Below are 18,159 nucleotides of genomic sequence, written 5' to 3' on the forward strand. Positions count from 1 at the left end.
TCTTCAAATGTAAAAAGAGAAAGAGCTCGAAAATAATGATAAAAGTATATATATTTAATTTTTATTTATAAATTTAAAATTAATAAAGTATTCTTATACGATATTATATTATTAATATATATAATAAATTTAGTTAAATATACCTATTAAAATAAGATTAATCATTAATCAAAGAGAAATTAATATATTCTCAAGATAACTTTTTCTCTTTCTATTGGAATAATTTTTTTAAGAAAAAAAAATTAAAGATGTTGTTTGAGACTAATTATATACATTATGAAATTTAGTTATTTGAAAAATTATTTTATATTTTAAAATTATTTTAAAATTTTGAATGATAAGATCATATAATTTTAAAAACTCTTAGAATAAATTATTCAATTATAATTCGATGATCAATATATAATGTTTTTTGTTAGATATGTTTATTTCACACTTCGTGACGCAATAAATCACATAGAGACAAAAAAAAAAGAAATTGATTTGTTTAATCATTAATGCAAATTAATACAGGAAAGAATATTAAAAACACATATTAATCAAAATTCAAAACTAAAATCTTTAGACGGGTAGCTCCACTTCAACTCTGGCATCCTTATTCGATGTGGACTTGAAATAACAAGCATAGAGAACTAGTTGGGCAAGACCAAAGAGAGTTCCCAAACCATTTGGAACCTAATGAAAGAAAGTGATAGAAAAATATATATTAATTGATTGATCAAGATTATATATATGGGCTTAACTATACAAATACTTACGAGGAGATTAATGTCGAAGGGGAGGAAACCATAGCTAGTCCAACAAACTCCATTGAGGAAGCTAGCCAGAGAAAGTGTGAAAGGCATGAACTCCACGCTTTTTGTTTGAATCACAAGTTTCTACAAAAGTATAATAATAAATTTATGGGGCTCTCTCTTTCTCTCTATATATAAAATGTAATTCATAGTTAAATTAGGCATTGGATAGAATGCTCTTACCATCACAACAAGAGGGGAGGCATACATGCAAGTTCCAAAGATGATACAGAGGATACCCACAACTAAGGATCTCTTAGTAGTCGTGTGGATCAACAAAAGCACTGAAGTTACTACAACTATCATGAACACCATCTCAAGTGCTAATAGTTTCATGACCTTCAACTAAATTAGATTTATATGAGTAGATTGGTTAGGGAGAAGTTTTAGATGGTACAAATATGATAGAGAAAAAAATAATGGACATGTTATACTTACGCGGCCTTGGCGAGCAGCATAGATTAAGAAAACAGTGAGGTAGAATACTTCAAAGGCTATACCGATGCCATTGATGGTGATCACGAGAAGGCTATTGGGGTGGACAATGGGCAACCCATAGAAAAACCAAAGCAAGCAATTGAGTAATGTAGCGAGGTAAGGGATTGGCGAAAACTTCTTCACATCCTTGCTCTTGATGATTTGTATATACGTCGGCCTATAAATCATGGAAGAGTTGCATTTAAATTAACATACAATCTTTCTAAGTAATTATCAATAACAAGAAAAATAAAGAAGTTTAAAATCTTACATGGGCGACAAAAACAAACCACACGAGATTACATTGCCTGCAATGAAGATGAGTTTTTGTTTATCATAGATTATGGAAGATACATGAAATTATTGATTTTTTTAAAAGTATAATAAATGCATATACCTATTATTCCAATGATGTTGCGGATGATGCTTTGGTTGATAATCATCTTTATTGTAATATTGTTAACTCAAATTCTGCCTTGTAAATTAATGAAAGTATAATCAAATCAAATATACCTTTCCATTTCATCCAAATGCATTAATTAAAAAGAACATATTAAAAAACCAAACTAAATCAGATAATTTGTACGTACCAAAAAGGAGTAGGATGAGGCTAATTTTGCTAGAATTTGTAATATCCAACAGTATTTTGCTAACTCCTCTACTCTTCCACGGTGGAGCTGTCCCTCTTTCTCTAGATTTTATGATGGGCATGCAAAGGTTGTATTTATAGCCTAATTATATGACTTAGTTTGTAATATTTTTCATAATATCTATGGATAATGTTATAATCATTTGTTATTGTTGGACTTAGTGAATTTCATTTTTTTTTTTATTAAGATAGGATATTCCATTTTTAATATAAAAAGAAAAGTTCGAAATTATTTTAATTAATTAGCGTAATAGATTAAAAAAACATGGTCTAATGAATGAATAAGCTTCAGTTAATCTAATGGATTAAATAATGTTATTTAATAATTTGATAGATTCTTCTTGAATTATTAATTTATGTTTTCGTGTAATTTAAGCAAATATTTTGGAAAAAAGAGAATTTTAAAGGTTTAAATTATTTAGATATTTAGTGAAAAAAAAAGTTTCATAAAATAAAAAAAAATAGTTTAAATAATACGGATAATTAAATGAGTTAATTGTCTTGATAATAATAGCGTTTTTATTATTTAATATTAATTATCGATTGAGTCAATTATTAATGATATTAAATTCATAAGAAAAAATAAATATCTCTTAATTTTATTATTAATAATAATGTTTTTATTATTTATTATTAATTATTGATTAATTCAACTAGTGATAGTAAGTTTATAAGATAAATATCTCTATTTTTTATAATTAATCATAATATTTTTATTATTTACTATAATTAATTATTGATTAAGTCAACTTAACTAATGATAACAAGTTTATAATATAAAAATAGATCTCTTAATTTCCTTGATAATAATAATATTTTTATTATTAACTGTTGATTAAGTCGAGTAATTAATGATAGGGGGTTCGTAAGATAAAAAATAATTTTAAATATATTCACAATAGTATGATATTGTGCCTATGTTCTGGATTTATTTTTAGCTCTACTTTAAAGAACTCGTACCAATCGAGATATTTTTCAACTTTTAAATTCATGATTTTTTTCTATATATTTTCAATTTATTCTAGATCACACCATATTATGACATTTGACCGTAACTTTAATATTATTTATTAAAATTAAAAAATTCATATATCTTTATAATAATATTAAATTATCCATTTTTAGCTAAGCTCCTAAAAATTTATTTTTGAACTCTACCTTGAAAAAAAAACTTAATTTTTCATGATTTGAATGTTTATTTTTTCCATCTATTTTTAAATGTGGACGATATTCCAACCATTTTTTTCATTTGCAATATCTAAGGATAAATATAAAAAGATTAATATAAGTAATTAAATAGATAACTAATAAAAAATAAAAAACCAAGTACTAGCTTGGTTCTTTATACCATTATATGGAATAAGACCACATATATCATATCTCCTACTGTAACTTTTATATAAAGTTATCGTATAACGGATCCATGGCGCAATGGTAGCGCGTGTCTAACTCCAGATCAAAAGGTTGCGTGTTAAATTCACGTAGGGTTCAATTTACCAAAATTCATTATCGGCGAGCATATTCTTTTTTGCCACCTTGGGGCCTCTGGGTGATGGACTTCAGACCAATTAGTCCATACTTATTATAAGAGCTTGAGCCGCTATCAAGACTCATAATGAGATCTGGAGTTCGAATATTAATAAAGTCAAGTAAATATCTCCCTTATGTGTTAGTCATTATTCCAAAGGTTAGTAGCTGTCCATAATTTACCTCATCCGTGTTGACCTTGGGACGGGTTGGCAGGAATGCTAGGGACAAGCATATTCACCTTTTACCACAATTGAGCCGCTACCAAGACTACTCTAATTTGTTATACGAAAATCTCTTTCAAATTTAATAATTTTTAAAATTTGATATTTAATTATTTCTTACTTATTTAACTTTGGGAAAAAAAGTTTGAAATTAATTTAGAATTAAAATTTTATAATATTTAAAATATGAAATATTACTTTCAAAATAGTTTAAATATTTTCAAAGTTCAAATAAAAATTCTATAAATTTCAAAAGAGAAAGAGTCTGAAAATAAACCTAAAATTATGTATTTATTTTTAATTTTTAAATTTACAATTAATATATCCTTGTACAATATTATATTATTTTTAAAAATATATAATATTATGGTAAAATAAATAATAGATTTAGCTAAATTTACTGATTAAAATATGATTAACCATTACTGAGCTTGAGATATTTTTAAGTCAAATATGATGGCTTTTCTATCTAGTTGGAATAACTTCAAAATATTTAAATATTATTATTTAAGACTAATTATATTTTATATACGTTTTGAAATTTATTTATTTGAAAAAACATTTTGAAATTTTAATTATATTAAAAATATTGAATGACAAAATAATATATTATACATTAAAAATTATTAGAGTAAATTATTCAATTATAATTCAATGACCAATAAATAATTTTTTCCGTTAGATACGCTGGTTATGATGAATGGACAAGGTGATGTGACAGTTAGAGTTAAGATGACGGGGTAGTTAAAGTTAAGGTGATGTGGCAGTCCTACTCAAAAAAGAGTAATATCCCCTCATCTAACCTAGATTAGTCGCCGAGTGTTAAGGTTCTTAGGCTATCCAGACCGGGTTTTAAATCGGCCGAGAGGAGACGGTCAGTTGCTAAGTCAAGCAAACCAAGGAGACTAACGTCTCAAGGGTGGCCATATATTAAGGCGGTCAAGCTTAAGGCCGGTCGACCTTACATATCGACCAGAATGATTGGCTCACTCTACAACATACCAAATCATAAAATGAAAGTGCGCATGTGTATCCGTCCAGCCTTAAAGTTGGGCCAACATGTACACTCTCATCGTACAAATATTTGGCCGTACAAATATTCGGCTGGGAAATGATACAATGTAGCTGCATCTCTCTACGACCACTTATTGACCCGTGCAAATAAGAGGACGACCGGGTCTACAACACCTATCATTCTATTTCTATCCGGACGAGATTCCGACCATGTATAAGTTATCACAAGGGCCCCAGGAAGTAAGAGCTACTATATTATTATTATGGCTCAAGTAGATCCCCAACATGACTAAAACAATATATCATCCTCTAAGCAAATATCACAATGCTATGTAGAGTATAACAGAGTGGATTAATGACCAAGCTCAATGATCGAGACACGTATAAAAATGGTAGGCCTCAATGGCTAGCTAAGGTACATGTGGTATAATATATAACTGGACAGATCAGGCAGAATATCACCGAACAACCTAAGCGAGCGGATGGCTTAAGGACCAACCGAGATATATCCTGTGATTAGTATCCTAACAAGGCGATCGATTTAACGACCGACGATCGGTCACCGGCTTAGAGACCGACCGAGATATACTTATTAAACAGCATCATAATGAGGCAGGCTTTAAGGCCAATTGAGATAAATGCACAATGTGTCTTAACGTCCCAACAGAGCAGTCGGCTTAACGATTAGTCGAGTTAGACTCAGCAAATAACATCATCCTAACCATATCGCTAGTTTAAAGATCGGTCGGGTTATATTCAGCAAACTACATTAGCTTAACAGGGCGACAGACTTAAAGACTGGCTGAGACATATTCAGCTCGCAACATCATCTCAATAGTGCAGTAGGCTTAAGGATCTGTTGAATTATGTTCAGCAGATAATATCTCGACAATCCTGACAACTGACAGAGAAGGAAGCTTGCGACGGAAGAAAGTGAAAGCAACAAAGACGACGGCTACGGCTAATCGCGCGATGAGCGACGGTACTGTGTGTGCTCGCGAAGAGGAGGGTGAGCGGCGGAAGATAAATAAAAACTTAGATTTTTAATTAAAACCTTAGGTTAATAACTCCATTTAACTTCCACTTTAAATAGGTATTCTAAACCGACTTTATATCCTACCATTTTATCTCCCTAAAATCTAAAATGACTCATTTAAATTCCTAAAAAATTTCATAAAAGTCTATAAATCCACCTAAACATATTTCTTGATTAATTATCTATTTTTTTTAATATTTTATAAATAAATTCATTTAGTTGAAATTTTAAATTATTTTAATCTATATATATATATATTTTTTTAGTATTTTATATTCTGCCACACTAATAAAAATTTGATCCTTAAATTTACTACTTAAACTATAATACTAAAATATCCTCATCTAAAAGTAACAACTAGGCAATACTCATATATACTGGTCCATTCTAGTATCCTGAATAGTCTATAATTGTATGAGATCCCTTATATTGTTGATAATTCTAAATGCATGAATTAAATCGAATTAATACGGTAAAAACTTACAATGATCTCCCGTAGATCTGCAATCAACGACGGCAAGACTCACTGTCGGAAGAACAATCACAGGATCGGAAAGTTCTCCGTAATTCCATGAACCAAATCCTACAATCTCATATGTTCTCCTTCTCTCTTTCTTATCTCTCCTCAAGCTGCTGCCGAATGATCTTTGGACGCACCCCTTATAAAGAGAAATAACCCAGGGGTATAATGGACTTTTCCATTAAGAGTAGTGTGGAACGTGGGCATGTTCCCACGTTCCCACTTTCCCATTTCCTACATCTCCTACTCGTCCAAGGTAAATCACTAAGACTAGTTCATTCAGGTAAGTCACAAAGACTAGTTAGTTACAAAGACCTAATAAGTCACACGGACTATTTGAGAGTTTGGTCACAAAGACCTAATAAGTCACACAGACTATTTGAGAGTTTGGTCACAAAGACCTAATAAGTCACATAGACTATTTGAGAGTTTGATCATAAAGACCATAATAGAACATCCAAACCATACTTAGAGAAAATGGTTTGTGTGACAGCAAGCACACTGAGCGATAGTTGCTAAGAAGATTGTTACACCTTTACTTAGCCACTCTTTGAGCGATCAATGCTAACAAAGTTATTACACTTTACTTAGCTGCTCAAATAAATTAGAGACACACTATGCATGACACATAGCCTCTTTCTTGGTGGCACATAACCTTTATCCAGGATCCATCCAATCTTCAAGTGGCACACAGCTATTATCTTGGAGATATCCATGTCTTGATTTTTACCCAGATTTAATTATTTTCATTTACATCAATATGAACATATCTAATCCCTTATAATGGCCATTATGTCAAGAGCATGTTCCATATCCAATATTCACATTCATTTCTATACATAACAGAAATGGGTCGACCAGTGAATAACATCAAAAGATGTAAATATATTTAATCTTCCTTTTTAGCTAGAATCTATTCATTTTAATCAGTCACTTTCCTAGTTATGCTCCATAGACTGAATCATACATAGCCATAGGATACACGCTAAAGTAGTAGATACTGATTAAAACTTCAAGTAAACAGCTAAATAGTCACTAAGGAAAAAATGATATTAACTTATAATCTTAAAGATCTCACATAGTAGAGAAACAGTGATTCATTCTCCTACTACCTTTATTGTCGCAATAGCACATGTGGTATGAATCACATGTTGCGATATTATTCTCTTTACAAAAAAGAGCACATGTTGTGTACAAATTTAACATCGTACAGATTTCGATCTAGACATATCTAATGCCTAATCCTGAATTCAACAAATGAATTCTAATCTGGCCTTCAACAGATTCAGTAAATGGTGGGTTCATTTACTTCAATCATTATTAACACATAAATGATCTCATCTTGACACAATTATCAAGGCGACCTCAACTTATGGATCTGTCTCTAATTTCAGCTACATAAGTTGTTCCATAAGTAACGGTCTTACCCATATTTGTACTTAACAAACAGAGATAATTGCACATTGTTGGTTGCTACTCGGAAAACCTAGAGGTTCCACTTTACAAAAATTTTGTACAAAGGTCTGAACCTTTTCCTAGCTACCATGTGTTCTTTTAAATTAAATTTTGGATCGCCTGCGGAACTTAACACGTTTGATCCAAAACTTAATCTATTTATTCTTTTAGGTTTTGACTTGGATCTCCTGCGGAACTTAACACGTTTGATCCAAATCACCTAAGCTATTAATTCCATTAAATATTAATTTCCAAAATTAGTTCCCAGTACTGACGTGGCGAGGCACATGACCTTCTTGGATATGGGAGCAACCACCACCGACTAGACAAAATATTTTAAGGAAAGCTAATATTTAATTTCCTAAAATAACTTTAGGTCAACCGAAAAGAACAATCAAATAACAAGGAAAAGAAAAACAAAAGAACACTATATCAAAAACAAATTCGAAACACTAGAATCGTATGCCTCTTGTATTTAGTATTATTTCCAAAAATAACTAGTATGATGCGGAAAGAAAAATTACTAGTTATACCTTTTAGAAAGACCTCTTGATCTTCTACCGTATTCCTCTTCTAACCTCGGACGTTGTGTGGGCAACGATCTTCCAAGATGAGAACCACCTAGGCACCTTCTTCCTTCTTCCTTCAAGTTTCGGCCAAGCACAAGAACTTCCAAAGAATGAAGAATTTTCCACCAACCAAGCTCCAAGGGATGCATACTTTCTCTCCTTCTTCTCCTTCCTTGATCCGGCCACATCCTCCAAGCTCCAAGAGATGATAGATTTCGGCCACAACAAGAGGAGAGAAGAGAAAGGGAAGGGTCGGCCACCACACCAAGGAAAAGAGGGAGAAAAATAGAATAGAGTCCTTAGCCTTGAAGCCTCCTCTACCCCCTCTTTTATATTCCTTGGTCTTGGCAAATAAGGAAAATTTAATAAAAACTTCCTTAATTTTTTTGTCATTGAAAAGGAAAATGTATTTAATTAAAATAATTTTCTCTTTTCAAATTACAATGGCCGGCCATAACAAATAAAACCTCCAAGCAAATAAAATTTTAAACACCAATTAAAACTTCCTTATTTGCTTCCGGAAATTTATAAAAATTTCTCTAATAATTTTTATCCCTTCATGATTGGTTTATAAAAAGGAAATTTAATAAATTAAAATCTTTCTTTTAAACATGTGGATAAAAAGAAAGTTATATCTATAAATTAAAATCTTTTTTAATCTACAAATAAGGAAAGATATCAAATCTTTTCTTAATCTTTTGTAGAAACTTATAAAAGAGAATATTTAATTTTAAACTTTCTTTTAAATCATGAACATGATTAAAAGGAAAGTTTTCTTAAAATTTAAAATCCTCCTTTAATTAACAAATAAGGAAAGATTTCAAATTTTAAACTCTCTTTTAAACATGTAGAAGATTTACAAATAAGGAAAGTTTTTACCAAAAAATTAAAATCATCCTTTTAAACTACAAATAAGGAAAGAGATTAATCTCTTCTCTTAATCTTTTGTAGAAAGCTATAAAAGGAAATTTTTAATTTTTAAACTCTCTTTTAAAATCATGATATCCACATAAGAAATAATTTTAATAAAAATCTTTTTTAATATTCTAGTGGCCGGCCACCTAAGCTTGGGACCCAAGCTTTGGCCGGCCACCTACATGGCTCATCCACTTGGTCTTGGCCGGCCCTAGCTTGGGTTCCAAGCTAGCTTGGCCGGCCCCATTGGATGGGTAAGAAGGTGGGTATAGGTGGGTATAGTACTCTATAATTAAGAGGCTACGATAGGGACCGAGAGGAGGAATTGGTTTTGGTCTCCCGATAAAATTAAGCATCCCGTGCTCGCCCCGAACACACAACTTAATTTTATCAATAATAATTCATTCCACTAGAGAACTATTATTGAACTACCGCACCAATCCCAAATTACATTTTGGGCTCCTTCTTATCATGAGTGTGTTAGTTTCCCTGTGTTTAAGATAACAAATGTCCACTAATTAAGTAAGTTACTGACAACTCACTTAATTAATATCTAGCTCCAAGAGTAGTACCACTCAACTTCATCGTCATGTCGGACTAAGTCCACCTGCAGGGTTTAACATGACAATCCTTATGAGCTCTTCTTGGAGGCATTCTCAACCTAGATTACTAGGACACAGTTTCCTTCTATAATCAACAACACACACTATAAGTGATATCATTTCCCAACTTATCAGGCTTATTGATTCATCGAACTAAATCTCACCCATTGATAAATTAAAGAAATAAATATCAAATATATGTGTTTGTTATTATATTAAGATTAAGAGCACACACTTCCATAATAACTGAGGTCTTTGTTCCTTTATAAAGTCAGTATAAAAGAAACGACCTCTAATGGTCCTACTCAATACACTCTTAGTGTACTAGTGTAATTATATAGTTAAGATAAACTAACACCTAATTACACTACGACCTTCCAATGGTTTGTTCCTTTCCATCATGGTCGTGAGCTATTGTTTATAATTTATAAGGTACTGATAATATGATCTTCTGTGTGTGACACCACACACTATGTTATCTACAATATAAATTAATTGAACAATTACATTTATCATAAATATAGACATTTGACCAATGTGATTCTTATTTCTAGATAAATGTTTATACCAAAAGCTAGGTTTTTAGTATACATCCTAACACACATGTGAGTGGATCAATCTCCACCTGCCAACATGCTCACCGAGATCTTATATGAATGTTACAAATACAACATATACACTGAATAGATTATGGCAAATGACACAATCAAATCACAAAGTCTGATTGTTATTTCAATATTGTTACATTCCACGAAGTCCCAAAGACTTTACATGTTCTTTAAATAACTCTTTAGTCATTGGCTTAGTAAAAGAATCTACAAGAATAGCACATGTAGGGACATACTCAAGAATTACTTTTCTTTTAACCATAATATCCCTTATAAAATTATATTTAATTTATATATGCTTGCCTTTGCTGCGATATTTGGGATCCTTGGAAAAAGTTATTGCAGCTTGACTGTCACAGTAGACAGTTACTGGACTCCCACTATCCTCAGTAATTTTCAGATGCTTTAGGAACCTTCTCAACCAGACTGCTTCTTGCACAGCCGTTGAACATACCACATATTCAGCTTCCATAGTCGACAAAACTATACAAGCTTGTTTCTTGCTGTCCCAGTAGATGGCGCCACAATTCAGCAAAAATGCATATCCTGATGTGGATTTTCTATCATCCAGGTCCCCAGCCCAATCTACATCTAAATAACCTTTCAGACTTATATCTGATCCTTGAAAACAGAGACAATAATCTGTTGTCGCCTTTAGATATCTGAATATCCTTTTTACCACCTTCCAGTGTCTCGATCTTGGGTTTGACTGGAAGCAACTGACCAAGCCCACAACATAGCTGATATCGGGATGTGTACACAACATAGTGTACATCAAACTACCAATAGCACTGGTATATGACTTTTTATTCATCTCAGCTATTTCCTATGGAGTTTTAGAATACATACTCTTGCTCAAAACAGTACCTTTCACAATATGTGTATGTTCTATGTTGCAATTTGACATGATGAAAGGATATAACATCTTATTTATATAAGACTCTTGTGACAAACCCAAAAGTCTTTTAGGGCGATCTCTTATGATCTTCACTCCTAAGATGTATTCAGCTTCTCACATATCTGTTGTATCAAATTGTGATGACAGCCACTTCTTGACTTCATTCACATATCCTATGCCATTTCCAGCTATCAACATATCATCAACATATAATGATAAAATGACATACTTTCCTTTTTCCTTTTTCAGGAAAACACAATGATCCTCATTGATCATATCGAAACCATAAGATAAAATGACTTTGTTAAACCTTATGTTCCATTGTCTTGACGCTTGCTTTAGCCCATATATAGAATTTTTAAGTCTACATACTTTTTGCTCTTGACCTTTAGCAATGAAACCTTCTGGCTGTACCATATAGATTTCTTTGTCAAGATCGCCATTAAGGAAAGTAGTTTTTACATCCATTTGATGTAATTCCAAGTCATAATGTGACACAAAGGCCAAAATAACTCGTATTGACATAAATTTTACTACGGGAGAAAATGTCTCTTCAAAGTCAATACCCTCCATTTGGGTATAACCTTTTGCAACTAAACAAGCTTTGTATCTGCTAATTGATCTGTCAGCTTTCCTCTTGGATCGAATTTAAGCTAGAGGGGGGGGGGGGTGAATAGCATATTAAAAATTAATTTCAAAGAGATGCAGTGGAAAAAGAAAAGACACAGAGAATCAAGAACATCAAGATTTTACTTGGTTCGGAGCCTATGGCGACTCTTACTCCAAGGCCCGCGGTTGTCAACCACTTTCGATGGGCAATCACTATCAGTTCATTAAAAGATTACAAAGATGGAGTATAATAAACAAACTAATGAAATATACCAACGAAAAGTAAACAACAACTTTGAAGCTTTGATTCGTTGGAGGGGCAGAGTGTAGTTGAAGACTTCAGAGTAGCGTATAGGAGCACAAGATGTTCTGTTCGCATTGATTAAAGATGTTGCATCCCGAGGCTCCCTTTTATAGGCTCTGCAACGCTGATCCAGATCCTCAAAGTTCAGGTTCAAGTTTGACTAGAAGGGGATCGGTCAACCAATCCCCGGTTCGGTCGACCGATCAGATGACTTCCACCTCATCCAATCCGTTCGCTCCGCTTCGTCTGGGTCAACTCTTATCTAGGTTCGGTCGACCGATAAACAGGTTCGGTCTGTTGGTTAGTCCTAGGAAGATCATACCGGTTTCACTGTACAAAAATTTTATACAAGTGTCGAATCTTTCCTAAACAACCTATTGTGTTCTTTAGAAATTAAATTAGGAATCACAAACGGAACTTAACATTATTGATTCCAAATTTAACTTATCTGTTCTTAATGGTTTAGACTTAGATCGCAAGCGGAACTTAACACTATTGATCCAAGTCCAACCTATGTTACAAAGTTAATTAAATATTTATTTCTAAAATCGGCTCCCAGGTCAAACATAGCGAGGCACTATGCCTTCTTGCATGATCATCCACCACTGCCTCGACAAAGCCTTTAATAGAAATTCAATATTTAATTTCCTAAAATAACATTAGGTTTAACCAAAAAGAACAATCGAATCACAAATTTGAAAAATAAAACAAAAGAAACACAAATTCGAAACAAATCCGAAAACTCTAGAATCATATGCCTCTTGTGTTTGGTATTTCCAAAAATAACTATACAAAGAAAACTAGTATGATGCAGAAAACAATTACTAGTTATACCTTTCTTTGTAAGCAAATAATCTCTTGATCTTCTACCGTATTCCTCTTCTAATCTCGGACGTTGTGTGAGCAACGATCTTCCGAGATGAGAACCACCCAAGCCACCTTCTTCTCCAAGTAAGATTCGGCCACCACAATAACTCCATGAAAGGATGAGGTTCGGCCACCACCAAGCTCCAAGGGATGCTTCCTTTCTATCCTTCTTCTCCAAGCTAGAATCCGGCCACCTTCAAGCTCCATGAGATGATGAGGTTCGGCCAATGAAGAAGAAAGAAACAGAAGAAGAGAAAACTTCTAGGGCCGGCCACACCAAGGAAGAGAGGGAAAGAAAAAGAATAGAGTTGTTCTCTTGAATGCACCTCTACCCCCTCTTTTATAATCCTTGGTCTTGGAAAATAAGGAAATTTAAATAAAAATTCCTTAATTCTTTTGCCATGAAAAGGAAAATTTATTTAATTAAAAATAATTTCCTCTTCTCAATTGTAATGATCGACCACCTCTTATTTTCCATCAAGGAAAGTTTTTATTCACAAGAATTAAAACTTCCTAATTTATTTCCGGAAATTTCTAAAAATTTCTCCAATAATTTTTTCCTTCACGGTGGTTTGTAAAAAGGAATTTTTATAAATTAAAATCTTTTTTTTAAACATGTGAATGATTTCCGAAAAGGAAAGTTATCTCTAAAAATTAAAATATCCTTTTAATCTACAAATAAGGAAAGATATCAAATCTTTTCTTAATCTTTTGTAGAAACTTATAAAAGGGAATATTTAATTTTTTAAACTCTCTTTTAAATCATGAACATGGTTAAAAAAGAAAAATTTTCTTAAAATTAAAATCCACCTTTCAATCTACAATTAAGGAAAGATTTCAAATCTTTTCTTAATATTTTGTAGAAAGCTATAAAAGGAAAGATTTAAATTTTAAACTCTCTCTTAAAATCATGATATCCACATAAGAAATAATTTTAATAAAAATCTCTTTTTATTTTCTATGTGGCCGGCCACACCTAGCTTGGACTTTAAGCTAGGGTCGACCACTAATCTTGGCTCCATCCTTGGGTTTTGGCCGACCGTAGCTTGGGTTCCAAGCTAGCTTGGCCAACCCCCTTGAATTGGGTAAGAAGTGGGTATGTGGTGGGTATAAATCTCTATATACAAGAGGCTACGATAGGAACCGAGAGGAGGAATTGGTTTTAGTCTCCCGATGAAATTAAGCTTCTCGTGTTCGCCCCGAACACACAACTTAACTTCATTAATAATAATTCATACCACTAAAGAATTATTATTGAACTACCGCACCAATCCCAAATTATATTTTGGGCTCCTTCTTATTATGAGTCTGTTAGTCTCCCTGTGTTTAAGATGTCAAATGTCCGTTAATTAAATGAGTTACTGACAACTCACTTAATTAATATCTTAGTCCAAGAGTAGTACCACTCAACCTCATCGTCATGTCGGATTAAGTCCACCTGCAGGGTTTAACATGACAATCCTTATGAGCTCCTCTTGGGGACATTATCAACCTAGATTACTAGGACACAGTTTCCTTCTATAATCAACAACACACACTATAAGTAATATCATTTCCCAACTTATCGGGCTTATTGATTTATCGAGCTAAATCTAACCCATTGATAAGTCAAAGAAATAAATACTAAATATATGTGTTTGTTATTATATTAGGATTAAGAGCACACACTTCCATAATAACTAAGGTCTAGTTCTTTTATCAAGTCAGTATAAAAATAACTTACCTAAAATGGTCCTACTCAATACGCTTAGAGTGTACTAGTGTAATGTATTAGTCAAGATAAACTAATACCTAATTACACTACGACTATTCCAATGGTTTGTTCCTTTCCATCTTAGTCGTGAGCAACTGTTTATAATTTATAAAGAACTGATAACATGATCTTCTATGTGTGACACCACACACCATGTTATCTACAATATAAATTAATTGAACAACTACACTTAACAAATAAATGTAGGTATTTGACCATTGTGATTCTTTATTTCTAAATAAATATTTATACAAAAGCTAGGCTTTTAGTATACACTCTAACAATCTCCCACTTATACTAAAAGACTATGCTGCCATAAATGCTACCATACATTTGATTTCCAACCCTTCAACATGCCCATCAAAAGCTCTTGCCTTAAGGACCTTAGTGAAAGGATCTACAGGTCATCACCTGATGTAATCTAGGTGACAACAACTTCTCCTCGTTATACGATGTCTCGTATTGGGTAGTACTTGCGCTCTATTATGTTTACTTGTCTTATGGACCTATGTTTTCTTCGAGTTTGCTACTGCACCACTATTATTACAATAAATTGTAATAATTTTTGGACAAACTAGAAATCATATCTAAGTCCATCATGAAGTTTCTGAGCCATACAACTTCTATGGTTGCCTTAGAGGCTGCCACATACTCAGCTTCTATGGTGGAGACCAAAAAACATATATGCTTAACACTCCTCCATTGTTATGGCTTTACCTCCTAAAGTAAACACAAAAACCCTGAGGTCGACTTACTATTGTCCCTATCTGATTGAAAGTCAAAATCCGTGTAACCCACAGGGATCAAATTATCTGCCTTGTAAACTAGCATATATTCTCTAGTATATGCTTTACAGCAGTCTAGTGTCCTGGTCCTGGGTTACTTCGATATCTGCTAACTATGCCCTGGGTAAAACAGATATCCAGTCTCGTACATAGTATTACATACATTAGGCTTCCGATAGCCAAAGCATAAGGAACTGCCTTCATGTCCTTTATCTCTTTTGATGTCTTCGGAGACATTTCTTTAGCTAAAGCTACTCCATGCCTAAAAGGTAGAAAACCTTTCTTGGAGTCTTGCATGCTAAAACGAGCAAGAATTGTTTCGATATATGAATCTTGGAATAAGCACAATATTCTTTTCTTGCGGTCCCTTATAACTTTGATGTGCATTCTCCCAAGTCCTTTATATCGAATTTGTTTGGACAACCATACCCTTACTTCCGACAACATTTTGATATTGTTTCCAACTACCAAAAATGTCATCTACGTATAGTACAAGAAATACCATCACGTTTCCATCACACTTCTTGTATACACAAGACTTATTTGGTCACTGAATAAATCCATAGGTTTGGATTACTTCATTAGACCAGATGTCCAAGACCTTGAAGCTTTGCTTCAATCCATATACTGATTGAGCTTACATACTAGATGCTCCTTGCCCTTTTCAATGAACCCTTCTGGTTGCTTTATATGGATATTTTCTTCAAGACTTCCATTAAGGAAAGATGTGTTGACATCCACTTACCAAATCTCATAGTCCATAAAAGAATCTGGATAGACTTAAGCACGGCTACCAGCGAAAAAGTTTCCTTTTTCAACAAGCCTTGCTTTGAAAATTTCCACCTTCCTGTCTGCCCCTCTTTTCCTATTATAGACCTATTTACACCCAATGGCTTTTACACCATTTGGTGGTTATACAAGCTCCCAGACTTTATTAGAATACATATATTCTAATTATGTATTCATTACTCTTTTCAAAGATGCTGCATCTTTATCTTGGAGCACTTCGTCATATGTCTGGGAATTAGGTTCATGTTCACCAGGGATCAAGTCCAAAGACTGTCCCAAAACATGAATATTTTAGGTTGCCTAACAACCCTCCCACTACGACGAGGCACTTTCTGTAATTGTGTATCATCTATGATACGTGTTGCAGTTTCTTGTGATATTTCATCTTGTACAGTTGGTACTAGATTAGACGTGTCCTTTATTATTTCCTTAAGAACAAATTTACTTATGGGGTTATGGTTTATTACATAGTCTTCTTCTAAAAATCGTGCATCGGTGCTAACAATGACCTTCTGATTTTTAGGACTATAAACCTCTTTTCGTTTCTCTAGGATAATCTACAAACAAGTGAACTCTTGTCCAACTTATCAGTGTCTCTCATGTGTTAGACCACCCAAATCCGAATATGCTTCAGACTAGGCTTACGCCCATTCTGCAATTCTATGAGAGTAGAGAGTTCTGACTTAGAAGGTACTATGTTCACTTCCGTTTCCAGTGTATATCCTCAAAATGAATTTTGGTAATTCTCAATAACTCATCATTGATCTAACTATTTCCATAAGAGTCTTATTCCTTCGTTCTACTACACCATTCTGTTGGGGTATACCAGGTGCAGTCAGTTGGGATTGAATCCCAACTTCTGATAAGTGACTCCTAAACTCTCCTAAGAGATGCCCGTCACTACGATCTAACCGTAGTGTCTTGATACTATTACTTTGACGTTTCTTTGCATTAGCCTCGTACTCTTTGAACTAATCAAAGCACTTAGACTTGCGACACATCAAGTAAATGTATCTGTATCTCGAATAATTGTCTATAAAATAGATGAAATATTCGAAACTATCTCTTGTTTGGATAGTCATAGGAGCACATAAATCAGAATGAACCAATTTCAACATATCTTTGGCTTCATACCCCTTAGACTTAAAAGCTTCTTGGTTATTCTTCCTTCCAAGTAAGATTCGCAAGTTGGAAAAGATTTCCACTACCAATGAACCCAAGAGTTCATTGGTTATTATCCTTTGAATCCTACTCAAGTTAATATAACCTAGCCTTAGATGCCAAAAATATGATTGGTTCATTTTCGAAGGTTGCTTTCTCTTATTAAAGTTAGAAGATGTGTTATTAATTTCCATTTATTGCATCATGGGAGTTATTGGATTATAAATTGTCAACCAACATATTAGAATAGATAACTTCCCTATTTTTCTTGATAACAAGTTTGTTATCAGAATATCTATTCTTTGATAGTTTAGAAACAAAATCAAGTTCTTCCTAAACTTGGTATGTAAAGACAATTTTCTTAAAATCCACTTTTTATTCCTATCAAAGGATAAACATCTCCCACTGCAACAGCTGCCACTTTTGCAGTAGTGTCCATGTAGACGGTGATTTCCCCTTCATATAGTTGTCGAGTTTCCTGTAACCAAAGCAATGAATTACAGACATGATCAGTGGCTCCCGTATCTACACACCAGGTATCGGTAGATAATTCCACTAAACATGTAACAACTAATGAATAAAATACACCTGAATTGTTCTTAG

General features: G+C 33.1%; 1 protein-coding gene across 1 annotated transcript; it reads right to left on the reverse strand.

Moving 5' to 3' along the window:
• Positions 1 to 561: 561 nt before the first annotated feature.
• On the reverse strand, positions 562 to 1,734 carry LOC121991191 (bidirectional sugar transporter SWEET5-like). Its single transcript, XM_042545209.1, has 6 exons — positions 1,669 to 1,734; positions 1,543 to 1,579; positions 1,233 to 1,449; positions 978 to 1,139; positions 759 to 878; positions 562 to 675 (listed from the first exon to the last, which is right to left on the reverse strand). The coding sequence occupies exons 1-6, from the start codon at positions 1,712 to 1,714 to the stop codon at positions 562 to 564; spliced, it is 696 nt and encodes a 231-aa protein (XP_042401143.1). The 5' UTR covers positions 1,715 to 1,734.
• Positions 1,735 to 18,159: the final 16,425 nt, after the last annotated feature.

Source organism: Zingiber officinale, chromosome 6B (assembly GCF_018446385.1).
Source record: "Zingiber officinale cultivar Zhangliang chromosome 6B, Zo_v1.1, whole genome shotgun sequence".
In the NCBI taxonomy this organism is placed as follows: Eukaryota; Viridiplantae; Streptophyta; class Magnoliopsida; order Zingiberales; family Zingiberaceae; genus Zingiber; species Zingiber officinale.

Coding starts and splice junctions, on each gene's coding strand:
- LOC121991191 (XM_042545209.1), bottom strand. CDS start 1,714: ATGATTATCAACCAAAGCATCATCCGCAACATCATTGGAATAATAG. Junction 1,580..1,668: donor CAACATCATTGGAATAATAG/GTATATGCATTT, acceptor TCTTCATTGCAG/GCAATGTAATCTCGTGTGGT. Junction 676..758: donor CCTTCGACATTAATCTCCTC/GTAAGTATTTGT, acceptor TTCTTTCATTAG/GTTCCAAATGGTTTGGGAAC.